The 13,418-nt window shown below is 44.4% G+C and overlaps 1 protein-coding gene across 1 annotated transcript in view; it reads left to right on the forward strand.

Annotated features, from left to right (window-relative positions):
- COL1A2 (collagen, type I, alpha 2) overlaps positions 1 to 12,610 on the forward strand; it is a gene marked incomplete at its 5' end in the record, with an annotated part of 36,843 nt that extends 24,233 nt beyond the window's left edge. Inside the window, 18 exons of the mRNA XM_009867524.1 lie at positions 312 to 365; positions 470 to 523; positions 626 to 733; positions 1,413 to 1,466; positions 1,561 to 1,614; positions 2,473 to 2,634; positions 4,033 to 4,140; positions 4,573 to 4,680; positions 6,284 to 6,337; positions 6,443 to 6,550; positions 6,728 to 6,781; positions 7,086 to 7,193; positions 7,838 to 7,891; positions 8,025 to 8,132; positions 8,807 to 9,053; positions 9,476 to 9,666; positions 10,666 to 10,908; positions 11,684 to 12,610. Coding sequence (XP_009865826.1) covers positions 312 to 365; positions 470 to 523; positions 626 to 733; positions 1,413 to 1,466; positions 1,561 to 1,614; positions 2,473 to 2,634; positions 4,033 to 4,140; positions 4,573 to 4,680; positions 6,284 to 6,337; positions 6,443 to 6,550; positions 6,728 to 6,781; positions 7,086 to 7,193; positions 7,838 to 7,891; positions 8,025 to 8,132; positions 8,807 to 9,053; positions 9,476 to 9,666; positions 10,666 to 10,908; positions 11,684 to 11,830 — 2,016 coding nt within the window. The remainder of the gene's footprint in view (positions 1 to 311; positions 366 to 469; positions 524 to 625; positions 734 to 1,412; positions 1,467 to 1,560; positions 1,615 to 2,472; positions 2,635 to 4,032; positions 4,141 to 4,572; positions 4,681 to 6,283; positions 6,338 to 6,442; positions 6,551 to 6,727; positions 6,782 to 7,085; positions 7,194 to 7,837; positions 7,892 to 8,024; positions 8,133 to 8,806; positions 9,054 to 9,475; positions 9,667 to 10,665; positions 10,909 to 11,683) is intronic.
- Positions 12,611 to 13,418: the final 808 nt, after the last annotated feature.

The raw sequence follows: 13,418 nt of genomic DNA on the forward strand, positions 1-13,418 counted from the left end.
TCTGATTTAGGCTTTGTCTGAATTCTTCCTAGCTGCAGTTAATCTCCACAATCCTCCTCACAGTGTGAGAAGAGGTTTTCATATGGTGATGAACAACCACACATTGGCTCAGAATGATTCTTTATCCTGTCTGAGTATTGTTAGAAATTATTAATAGAGGGTGAGTCAAAAGAGAAGCGTTTCCAGTAACACCCTCTCCGTTGGAGACACGGAGAGTTTCTGTATGTGTCTGTACCACAGGATCAGCCCTGTTCTGACTACAGTGAGGTCTTCTCCCACAGTGTCAGAATGTTTTCTGCCATCTGTTTTAGGGTGAAGGAGGTCCTGCTGGCCCTGCTGGTCCGGCTGGTGCCCGTGGCATCCCTGTAAGTAGCAATTCCTACAGCTATTCCCGTGTCAAAGACACGACGATCAGAAAAATGCCCTTTTAAAGCCCATTCTGACCAGTCCCCTCTTGTCCTTTCTTTAGGGTGAACGTGGTGAGCCTGGTCCCGTAGGTCCCAGTGGATTTGCTGGACCTCCTGTGAGTATTGTTGGCGCTTCCTTCTTGTTGATGCCACCCCATTGCTTCCTTCCCTTTGCCTTCTTTTCCAACTCCTCGTTCCGCATGTTTTTCTGCCCGTAGGGTGCAGCTGGTCAGCCTGGTGCTAAAGGCGAGCGTGGGCCTAAAGGACCCAAGGGTGAAAGTGGACCAACAGGCGCTATTGGCCCAATTGGTGCTTCTGGACCACCAGTAAGTGAACTGTGTCTTTGGAAAATGCGTAGTTCTTAAGTGTGTTATGCAAGCAACAGGCTGGCCTGAAGGCCTTGAGTTTTGAAAAGGTAATTCAAAAAAAGAGAGAAAACTTCAAACTAGGCTCACTTGCACACAGGCTTTTTGTGTGCTAATGCCTTCACAGCCCAAAGGCGTGGGCTCCTTCACTGCACACAGCCCGTTACTGAGGAACTGACTGAAATGCTGCAGAAAGTCAGGCCCCGTTATTTCAAATATTCCAAAGGGTTCCAGGAAACATGGCTTGGGGTTCTTACTGTATGATTCTAATGGAGTGGTACCAGGCCTTGCACCCGGTGGCTGCATTAGCCATACAGTGCAGAGGACGTCCTCTTCCTTGCCTTACTATGTTTTTTGCATTTTGACTTCCAGATTTGCCTGGATGCACATAATATCTGCAAGGGAAACTCAATTGAATCATAAATGATTATGCAACTCTTCTTGGTCCTTACGATACTGATTTAAAATGTCTGTGAGAATTTACTCCCCTGGTATAAGGACAGGAATTGTGGGTTTGGGCCCAGTCCTCCTCACATTAAAGTACAAAATTTCAAAGAGTGAGACTGAACCTTTGTTCTAAATAGGGAACATTATCAGGCTTTGCTTGATTCATTTGTCTTTTTGAATCCGTCCTTCATAGGGTCCTGCTGGTGCTGCTGGTCCTGCTGGCCCTCGTGGTGATGCTGGTCCTCCTGTAAGTCTTCAGGTTTTTGGCACCAAGAGTTTTGCTTTTCATGAAGTCATAATTTCCTTTAAACTAAATCCTCCTTTTCCACTTCTATTTTTAGGGCATGACTGGTTTCCCCGGTGCTGCTGGAAGAGTTGGTCCTCCTGGCCCTGCTGTAAGTAACTGATGAAGAAGTTCTAATGGGAGATAAGTAAGAAGTGGCGTTGGCACTGACCCAAATACTAGCTGTGCTGGAATCTCCTCAGATCCTTACAGGACTGGATGAGATAAGAAAAAGTCTCTTAACTGTTTAAGCTCCCAGAGTGGAAGTTACGCACTTAAGTCTGTGGGGGTTTTTTTACCATCCATCTGCATCTTGAGGTGTCTAATCATTTGTAAAAATCTGTTTATTTTGCTTTTGTTCACCATGAGTAACTGCATAGCCATGGATTTGGAGTGGAATAAGAAGGTGATGTCCTATCTGGAAAAGAATGTTAAGGTTATCTCTTGTCTGCACTTTTTGAAGTATCTGCAGTCCCAGTTCCCATCTCAAGCAGGGCAACCTCTCATTGTATTTAAGAGTGTGAATCCCCTGCTTCTTTATTTTTGAGCCAAAAAAATCCCCATTTCAAACTGAAATGTGGAGTGTTTCTTTTCCAAGGTGTTTCCACCTTTGTGGAAGTGCCAAAAGGCCTTAGATACCCTACATTTAAATATATTGTAAATCCCAGTATCCAGATCAAATAATCCCGTGGAATTGGAGGAATTTGTTTTCTCATGGATTACATAATTGCAAGTAATGTCTCCAGAGCAACATCAGTACATTCCCATCAAATTTTGCCACTTTCACCTGTGCTGAGTAAAATAAATAAATCTCTAACAAAAGTGACAGAAGCTGCTGCTTCAGAACAGCTGATAACCTGTGTATTGCAAAGCACAATTTCTGTACGTGGACATAAAACGAAATTTGTCTCTGTTCTCCCCAGTTATGGGGTTTCTCTCATAATGATATCGTATTCATTCTCCATCCTAGGGCATCACTGGTCCCCCTGGTCCTCCTGGCCCAGCTGGCAAAGATGGTCCTAGAGGTCTGCGTGGCGATGTTGGTCCCGTTGGCCGAACTGGTGAGCAAGGTATTGCTGGCCCACCTGGTTTTGCTGGTGAGAAGGGTCCATCTGGAGAGGCTGGTGCTGCTGTAAGTTGCTGAGTATCACATCTCGTTCAAAACCTTTCTCTTCATGTCAATCTCGTGGCTTCTAAGATACTTTTCCTATTTGTGGAGGGCTTTCTTTTATCCACCAATTCAGCAAAGCTTTTAGGTAGAAGCTCCACTGAGACTCAGAAAAGTGTTTAAGGACATGTTTGACAAACATGCCATAAAAAGTGAACCTGATCTCTGGGCCAGCTTTTTTCTCTTTTTTTTCTTGTGGTGAGTTACAGCTTTCTGTACACATAGCCCAAGTGAAAGCAGCAAGGCTGGCTACTGGAGAAATCGCTCACTTAGGCGGAGAAAGGGGAGCAGAGTCTCCCGCTCTGATATTGAGCATCAGTGATGGAAAAGGAGGAATATGTGAATATCTGTTTAGAAAAATCTCAGTTTATTTCTGCATCAGAAACTAATTTGTGGGGATCACAGGGTTAAAGTTGTCTGGCCTCGGATTGGCTTAGAATTATGCAAATAAATAAGCAAACTGATTTTGAATGGCTTTAAGCTTGCACATCCAGAATTATTGGCTTTTTAAAGGGCAGACACATTTCTGGATTATGGAAGTATACACTTGTGTGGATTACCACTCTGTCATTTCTGAATAAAAAATTACAGGATTTTCTTCTGTGATCTGCAGAAGCTGCAGCTAAGAATGAAATCTTCAGTGTCATTGTCAGACATGTACATTAAAATTTTGCAGGTGACAAGTGAAAACTTGCCCCTTAATGTCCAATATAATACAATGCATTTTTTTAATTCTTATGTTCAAATTTAATTTCAATTATGAAAAACAATTGAAGTAGTAGGGCTGACCCTAAGTTAGGATAATAAGTTAGGATAATCTGTCAGGTTGATGACTTTTGTCAAGTTTAGCACCATGTATGCTCAGATTTCAAGGAAATTGAAACATCACTTAACAAACTTTACCTTTCCAATGGCCGGTAGAGAGCCCTAAGGGTTGTGTGGAGATGTCAGACGCCAACCAGAGATCTTCTAAGTCTGTTCTGTGACCAGTCGCAGATGATCAGCCTCTTCGCTAAGGGACGCCTTCACATAATCATCTGCTTTTACTGAATACTCCAATTCTCATGCCTCGCCTGAAGGGAATAAACATGTAGATTATGTTGTTCAGAAACAGCATTTTCACAGGAAAACAGTTGTGAGGGGGGTATAACGGGCATTACGTTCTTACAGACCTTTAGCTTTGGAGTTTAAAGTTTTACGGCTTAGTTGCAACTTCTCCCGTGCAGGAACGAGCACTGGCACACACTGAGATGCTGGAAAAGCAGCTGGCACGCAGGGAGAGCAAAGCAAATGAGAAATGTAGAGGGACATAAAACCTTACTTTTCTCTATTAATTTAAATTATATTCTTTTCATGTCATAGGGTCCTCCTGGTAGCCCAGGTCCTCAGGGTATTCTTGGTGCTCCTGGTATCCTCGGTCTGCCTGGCTCTCGGGGAGAACGTGGTCTTCCAGGCATTGCTGGCGCAACAGTGAGTATATGCCTAGTTAACTGCTTTAAACAGACACGGGTGAAATAAAATGTTGAGGTCTCCTCTTGTGGGAAGCCGGCGAAAATGAGATGATTATTCTGCTGTCTGCATTGCTGCTGCAAACAGAGGACATGGTCCTCACAGGCTCAGAGCAGTGGAAGCAGTTGTTGCTTGCTGCAGACAAACAAGCCTTGTGTCTGCAGGTGAGTGTATTTTTCAATGGCATCAGAGGTTTCTGGTAGAGAAGGTAGAAAATGCAGAATGGAGATAATACTTGGTATATTTCAATATGTTTTTTGTGTCCTGACTCTTTTTTACCTCCAGAATCAATTGCGGAAAAATGTTTTTTCTTCTATATAGGCCTAAAGTTCTGTAAGACCGGCTTGGGTTATATTATAATGTCACATTTTGTTACCACTGTTCCTGTATTAGGGTGAACCTGGTCCCCTGGGTGTGTCTGGTCCTCCTGGTGCCCGTGGTCCCTCCGGTCCTGTGGGTTCTCCTGGTCCAAATGGTGCTCCTGGTGAAGCTGGTCGTGATGTAAGCTATGTCTTATTTCCTTTCTTTTGTTCTGAGCCAAAGACAAATGCACAGAAAACATGAATACACGTGGAGGCTGTTCTGCAAGCAAACTTTCACCTTCCAGTGCCTTCAGGGAAAATTCTAGCAGGGTTCTAAGAGACACGGATACCCCTCTCCATCCCCAGCTGGGCGACAGGTTCTCAAGGCACAACTTGTGTCTGAAAGATATCCTGAAACGATTGGTAGAATTTCTTGACTTTTTACGTAATTGCCAATAAAGATGGAGTCGGGGAAGGATTACTTCATTGTTGAGGCTGGGAAGAACAGTACATCCCAGGTGATAAAGTTTTGGCTATAGAGAAGAACACGTCAGGAGATCTTGGCATCCACAAATTTTCTTAAACATCATGTTAGATGCAATCTACCTGTCTTTCAGGGAAGTGTAAGAATGGCAATCACTTTTACTTTATCACAAAAAGTGGTTTTTTAACCTAAGGCTCCCTCAGAAGGCAGACGAAGCACGTGACACAAAATGTTGGAATTCAGTTCTTGGGCTTGTGCAACCCTCCGCACGGTTTTGGAGTCCGTAGCAAAGCAGATGCACCACAACATCGTGGCTCAGCTACGTCATGTTTTCCCCTGTGCATTCCCTCACCACAAAACGTAAAGTCTGTCTGTAGGCCAAAAACGTGACAGAACAAACTCAATAGAGGGTGGGACACAGGGGAGGACCCAAGTCCTGTGATGAAGGGGGCATGTAGGAGTGGACCTCTTTGCTCCCTCTAATGTACTTGGAGGTCAGGGACCTGCTCTCAGCTCTCTGTGGAGCAACAAAGGAACTTCCCCATCCGATTTAACTGCCCGAGTCAGGAGTTCACCTTGAAAGAGGGTATCCCTGAGGGGGCTGTCCATGACTTACACTTTCAGAACAGTTTAGGTCAGATATTTACACGGTGTCTTTCCCCCGTTAGGATGAAATTTTCTGTCAGCCTTGCCAGGGAAGCTTCTTTGATAACCTGAAGCGTCATTAATAGAGGACTCCTGCAAGTCCTGAGGCTTACAGGATTTCAGAGAGGTCAGAGAATAGAAATTCAAAGGAAGTGAACTTTCTGTTAGGTGGGAATTTTCTGAAGGGAAGGGTTTGCTAGTGTGCACAGTGAAACAGTTGCAGTGAAATGAGCGTTCACAAAGGAGACCATTTCGCCTTGCCAAGTACCCCAGCACAGTAAGTTAGCTGTGACTACTGTTTAGGTCCTTTTCCAACCACTAGCATTTTTCATCCAAAAATTAGGTCTCACTTTTACAAGAGTGCCAGCTAGACGAAGACCACTGTTGTCCTGACCTTTTCATTCAGAGGAATAGAGCAAAACCCAGTAATTTGCTTCCAGACTGAACCTGTAAAACCTACAGTATTTGAAGACCATCCTATTTTTCTGAGAATATAAATAGATCTAAGGGATTTGAGAGTTGTATTTGTCAGGAAGAGTCTTTTACCTTCAAGATTTATGCTGTCCCATCTCACTGTCTTCTTTACTCTTATTGGGAGCAATTAGACTGACACAGAGTTCCCTGTGAGATGAAGGGTGATGGAGTTTAATATTTTTTTATGGTATTGTAACAGGGCAATCCTGGAAACGATGGTCCTCCAGGCCGTGATGGTGCTCCTGGTTTCAAGGTAACTTGTTCTTTTCTTTTATTTCATAATTATGGAAGAAATATTTCATTGGGTGTAAGTTGGTAGTAACACAGTGCCTTTCCTTCTGCCTTCCTTTGTTCCCAGGGTGAACGTGGTGCTCCTGGTAGCCCTGGTCCCAGCGGTGCTCTGGGTGCTCCTGGTCCTCATGGCCAAGTTGGTCCTTCTGGAAAGGCTGGAAACCGTGGTGAACCTGTAAGTTGATGAGACCTTAATTTTTTTGATTGATGCAGGACTAAAATACGTATAATATGCACCAAACCTCCACAGTGTGTGGATAATTACTTGGCTTTCTGCAGAGAAGTGTTGAGCATGGAGCTTTCGTTAGGTATAATACCCAGCAGTGATGTGCATTTTCTGCTCCTGTTGCAGGGTCCTGCCGGTGCTGTCGGTCCTGCTGGTGCTTTTGGTCCAAGAGGTCTTGCTGTAAGTCTGATTTCTAAATAAATTACTACATTAATGCAAGAAGAGAAAACATGGCTTTATTAATAAGGTCTCATGACTGTGCTCAAGATATGGGTCAAAAAAGTAGTGCTTAAAGAGCTGGAAATATTTACAGACCTAGAATCTTGATCAGCATTCTCTGTTATGGAAGTGATCCTAAAGCTTTTGGGACCGACACTTTTCCTGGGTGTGTAGAATGCTCATGCTTGATTCGTGTTTTGATGGTTCTGTGTACCCGAAGCCTTCCAGTCCCTTTGATTTTTGGGACACCTGTATTCCTTCCTAGGGTCCACAAGGTCCACGTGGTGAGAAAGGTGAACCTGGCGATAAGGGGCATAGAGGTCTGCCTGGCTTGAAGGGACACAATGGATTGCAGGGTCTTCCTGGTCTTGCTGTAAGTAAATGATTTTCAGGCTTTTGAACATAAAGAGAAGGAAGGTCACCCCAGGGTGCAGTTACATGTGCACAATCCGGCAGGCTGATACCAGTTGCTCCCTCTGCGTCACCTGTCAGTGGCCGTAAGATTCTCTTTGCCACTCAATACTCCTCACATAAAATGGCAATTTTTATATTGTCATTGATAGTTGGCTTAAAACTGAGTACCACTAGTTACCCGGAAACTCAGCTGCATTTGGCTATTACAGCTCTGCTTTTGTTTTAAAATTATTTATTTTGGCCAGAAGTTGTAAAGCCTTTGTATCACGGACAGGCAGATAAATTTGTAGATTTTCTTCCCTTTGAATTCTGGTATCCCCTTTAGGGATCCTGACTATTTTAAAGCCTTCTCTGAAATCTGAAGAAACAATATAGAGACTTTTATAGATGATCCCCTTAAATACCTCTTCACACTCGCTCTCTCCTCCCTCCCCAAGGCAGGCATTGCATAGCCCAGCTCCGCTGTCGAATGCCGTTAATCCCAGATTTCCATTCTCTGAGCCCAAATACACTTGCTGGCTACAGTTCCCTCCCGAATCCTCGGAATACAAATGTGTGCCACTGCATTTTTTTTAATGACTGTGCCTGCATCTTTCCCAATAGGGCCAACACGGTGATCAAGGTCCTCCTGGTAACAACGGCCCCGCTGGCCCAAGGGTATGTAAATTTAAGAGCAAATTCAAAAAAGTCTCCCATTCTTTCTGTGCAACACGCATGTACAATCCCATCTGTATGAATCTCCATTTCTAGTGTTTTCTGCTGTCATTAAACTGTTGGAGTTTCCTTGTAGGGTCCACCTGGTCCTTCTGGTCCTCCTGGTAAAGACGGTCGCAATGGTCTCCCTGGACCCATTGGCCCTGCTGGTGTGCGTGGTACTCATGGTCACCAAGGCCCTGCTGTGAGTATAACTTGGGTTTGGGTTGATTTAAGACATTTATGTTGCAGTTACAAGAAAGTCACTTCAAAAGCCTGGCAATTTAGGAAAAGATATGAGTTTATTTATATTTAAAGAAAAAAAAGATTTCCAAATGCCTGTTGTTACTTGACACTAAACATTTCCCTAATAGACCTAAACACGATGTCTTTGCTCATTCCGTATGGTGAGACAGCAGATACACAAGTCACAGAATCACTCAGGTTGGAAAAGCCCCTTGGGATCACCGAGCCCAACCACTAACCCTGCTCTGCAGAGCTCAGCTCTAACCCATCTCCCCCAGCCCCACATCTCAACGGCCTCCAAACACCTCCAGGGGTGGGGACTCAGCCCCTCCCTGGGCAGCCTGTGCCAGTGTCTGACCCCTCTTGCTGGGAGAAGATTTCTCCTCCTGCCCAGGGTGACCCTGCCCTGCTGCAGTTTGCAGCCATTGAAAGATGTGACGCTCCTACACTCTGCATCTTCTACCGCTTGAGGCCACAGTAGTCACCAGAGGGCAAGTCCACGTGTGCTGCCTCAGAGCAGAGCTAAGGGTGCTGGGAGTTAAGCAGGACTGTGCCTGTGTGGAAGCATTTATTCAGCTGAGAGAAACATATGTCTAATAGAATGCTTTGTCTTTTGCTTTCAAAAAACTTTAGGGTCCTCCTGGTCCTCCTGGTCCCCCTGGTCCCCCTGGTCCCAACGGTGGTGGATATGAAGTGGGCTTCGATGCGGAATACTACCGGGCTGATCAGCCTTCTCTCAGACCCAAGGATCATGAAGTTGACGCCACTCTGAAAACATTGAACAACCAGATCGAGACCCTGCTGACCCCAGAAGGCTCCAGAAAGAACCCAGCTCGCACATGTCGTGACCTAAGACTGAGCCACCCAGAATGGAGCAGCGGTACGTTAGTGCCAGATATTTGCCCTCTCTGGCCCAGGGAGCACCTCCAGCTCGTTTGCTTTCTTTTCTGAATGGTATCCTTGACCACCCAGTGAAAATACTAAATGACCAGTGAAGAAGTTCTCTCTGCCTCCACTGAAAATAGACACCAGGACATTCTGCAAAGCTCTTTATTATAGTGCACGATTATTGCAATATTTTTTAAAAATAATATACGAATATTTAACCCTAGCTTTCAAATACAGTTTCTTACACACTGGCAATTTAAAATACGTATTTATCCCAGTTACCACCTTAATATTTCACTTAGTTGTGATATTTATGACCTTCCTGTGAGTCCCTCTACTGAACAAGTGAAAACACACTGAGTGCAAACGTTGGGCTGAGTGAACGATTGTTCGCGTTTCTTCCCTCAACGGCAGGTTTCTACTGGATTGATCCGAACCAAGGCTGCTCTGCAGATGCCATCAGAGCATACTGTGACTTTGCCACTGGTGAGACCTGCATTCACGCCAACCCTGACAATATTCCTGCTAAGAACTGGTACATCAGCAAGAATCCCAAGGACAGGAAGCACGTGTGGTTTGGTGAAACTATCAATGGTGGCAGCCAGGTGAGTGCTGGAGGAGAGGGTGGTTGTTTTCCTACAGTGCTGTCTGAAGAATTCCCAACGCACTGACCCTCAGCAAGGAAACACCTAAATTAAACTCTCTTAGAGGAGATATATGAAAAAGAGAGCAACCTTTTATCTCGAGAGAACAGAGCTCCAGTTCTGGTTTGGATCACAGTTTGCTGAAAGGATTGCTCGGTTATTGTTCTAAGTTTTCTTAGTGTCTGCAAACGATCAAAAGGACTCATGACTATTGTTAAGGGAAGCCTGGACTGAAACATTATACATTAATATAAAGACAGTCCAGAAACTGTCTGAAAAGGCAAGAAAAACATATTTCCGTGTTCTTTTAATCCAGATTTTTTACATATGACACTGTTCCTGGAAAGATATTTACATTGCATGTCCTGAGTGCACGCCACTGCAACTTTCAGAACTGCCAGTGTACGTAAAACCAAGAAATAGGTCTACAGCTAAGGAGTTCTAATTACATAATTCTTAAATGAAATTGAATTGATTTTATAATGAAATCACAGTGTCCAAGATTTTTAATATAAGAACACGAGATTGATCACGCTGGGTCGGAACAGTCTAGGGTCCCGTTTCTTACAGCAGCTAAAAGCAGGTGCTGTAAAAAACGAATGAAGTCAACATTTGTAATATCCACAGACACTATTGTATTAGGCTCAGAAAAATTCCGGGTTTTCTTCAAACAGTCATTGCTTCTGCATATCTATGGAAACATTTCGTTGAACTTGTCTGATATTGTCTTTGAATACACACAAACCATTAACACCTTGTCTTGGAACAGAATTCTGCAATTTAACTACCTCCACTCACGTCTGGTTTTCAGCCTAACTCCTGTTAGTTCCATTTGATGCTCTTCACCTCTGGAGTTGCAATAGGCTTTTTTTTTAAAATGTTACTGGAGTAAACATCCCACACTTCCATTGCAAACATCCATGAAAAGACAAGTGACTGGGCTCCTCTCTGGTTTTGCAGTTTGAATACAACGACGAAGGACTGACCTCAAAGGACATGGCCACCCAGCTCGCCTTCATGCGCCTGCTGGCCAACCACGCCTCCCAGAACATCACCTACCACTGCAAGAACAGCATTGCCTACATGGACGCGGAAACGGGCAACCTGAAAAAGGCTGTGATACTGCAGGGATCGAACGACGTCGAGCTGCGGGCTGAAGGCAACAGCAGATTCACTTTCAGTGTTCTCGAGGATGGCTGCTCCGTAAGTAACGCGAAAGCTGCGGGCACCATGACTGCCCGTGCTTCAGCCCGTGATTAGGGACTGAGCCGTGCTTCGGTTCGGAGTTAGGTTGTCAGTCAGACCAGCAAAATTTTCCCCAGTGGAGATAAAGAGCCTACAAACCCAGCTATGCTAGGGCTTCAACAAGTGGGAAGGACTGGGACGCAAACAAATCTTACTTTGTACTGTGGCAAAAATGAAAAAGCTTTTTTGGGTGGGATCAGATCCAAATTCTATGTGAGCTGAAGACTAGTGAGAAAATAGTGCACAAGCTGTAGGAGGGGCCGGACCTGGAAAACTCAGGCGATGTTCTTGGAGGAACAAATAATCATGGAGTGTAAATAATCATAGACTCCTAGACTGGCCTAGGTTGGAAGGGACCTTAGAGATCATCCAGTCCAACCTCCCTGTCACGGGCAGGGACGCCACCTCTCGACTAGACCAGGCTACACATGGGGACCGAGTGGGAATCGAACCCGCGACCTCGGTGTTGTCATTGTTGTCAGCACCGCGCTCAACCCACTGAGCTAACCGGCCCCCTTATAATATGGTGGTTTATGTAAAGCATCACACGTGTCACTTCGTGAGGTTAAAGTGAATATTTTCTCTGGATCAGAGATCTAAATGGGTGGATATGGGTATCTGATTTGCAAACAACGGCAAAAGGGATACAAAATTCTTTCAGAAATGACCTAGTGAAACAATTCTCAATACTGTGGACAAGGCAGTAACAGCTGAAATGGATCTTCTCTTGCAGATCAAGAACAATAAATGGGGCAAAACGATCATTGAATACAGAACAAACAAGCCGTCTCGCTTGCCCATCCTTGACATTGCACCTTTGGATATTGGTGGCGCTGATCAAGAATTCGGTTTGGACATTGGCCCAGTCTGTTTCAAATGAATGAACTAAAATTAACTTAAAGCCTCTCCCAAATTATTCTCTTGTCATTTCTTTTTGTAATGAAAGCTGACTCCTTCCATTTCTTCTGTTCATCTACTTGCTTAAACTCTGGGCGAAAGAGAAGGAGAAGAATTGATTGGAGCATTGTGCAATGAAATTTAATACATCCCCAAAAGGACTTGGAAGTCTTTCAAGATTTAACACCTTGCTTTGGGAAATGTCAACCTTTGTAAAGAAAAAAAAACCGAAATAAAAAAATCATGAAAGTTTGCACCACTTGTGGCCTTTGAATATCTTCCACGGAGGAAGTTTAAAACCACGACTTCCAAGGGTTTAAACTACCTCACACACTAAATCAAGTGTGATCCGCATCTTTTGTAGGTACTTCTCCATATGACCTGAGGTACTTTCAGTTCCACTCGGAATACCGTGGTGCCAACTGCCGTACTACAGAGCATCTTTCCAGTACTTGAACTTTGATGGTGCTACTAGCATTTAAAATATCACTTCTCTGTTTCTTTGAACTCTGTCTCGAAACTTAAGAGCGTCCTGTCTCACCCACAGCTTAAGCATGTGGATCGTTTGTCCTCGTCTTTGTCCTCTTCTTCCAAAATCAGGTGCTCCTGCTTTCAAATCTCATTTCCATCTTCTACAATGGATAAAGAAAAAAACAAAACCAAATCATCATTTCTCAAAAAAAAGAAAATGTATTTTGTATATGTGAGATGTTTAAATAAATTGTGAAAAAAAATGAAATAAAGCATGTCCAGTGTTCCAAAAGAAACTATTTAATGAGTTTAGTTACTTGCTTAGATACATTGGCAGAGATTACAACACATTTGCGTTACCACGACTATCTTAGCCCAGTGCTGTAAAACATTTGCTTCGAGTGCCTACAACTGGCTGTAGGGTGTGATTGTCCACTTGACTCCTCATTTCAACATCACCGTCTGAAAAGTCCCAAAAAGTGCCTCACAGTATGAGTGCAGAAGCAGAAGTAATCCCTTCCTTTTCTTCCAAATGCTGAGCAGGGTTAATGGCTGGAGGAAGGATCATCTTCGCCCTTCGAGGTAGAAGGAGAGTGAAGCTTCTGTCTCACACTTGGAAGCAGAAAGGCCCGTGGTGCTGAGAGAGCCGTGCGGGCTGACAGTGTGTTGTCACCAGCAGAACTGTGCCTGTGCGCTTGTGAAGCGACGGGCAGAATGCAAGGAGTCTCTAAATCTCGTTGTCTTGTCAGGAAGATCGGGGTTTGTTAGGCTCTGGCAGTTCCTTCAGTTCTGTGTGAGACACAGAACTATCTGCTGCTGCTGCTCACCTTAACAATTTACAATCAGGAATAAACCTGGGGCCTTTTGCGAGACTGCTGTCGTACAAGACCTTTCTGCAAACCCTAAATGAACTGCAATTCCAACAGGCAGGGCTTTGGAATTGGGGAGTGCTTGGGAGAACACACAAAGGATCCCGAAGCAGGTAAGGGGAGAGGTGAGACAGGTGCCGTCAGCAGGACCCCCCAAAGGGGAGCACAAAGGAAATATCCGGGAGGAGATCCCGGTGACCTGAAGAAAGCACCTCCCCAAGGTTAGTGGCT

The sequence above is a fragment of the Apaloderma vittatum genome, unplaced genomic scaffold (genome assembly GCF_000703405.1).
Source record: "Apaloderma vittatum isolate BGI_N311 unplaced genomic scaffold, ASM70340v1 scaffold15334, whole genome shotgun sequence".
Taxonomy (NCBI): domain Eukaryota; kingdom Metazoa; phylum Chordata; class Aves; order Trogoniformes; family Trogonidae; genus Apaloderma; species Apaloderma vittatum.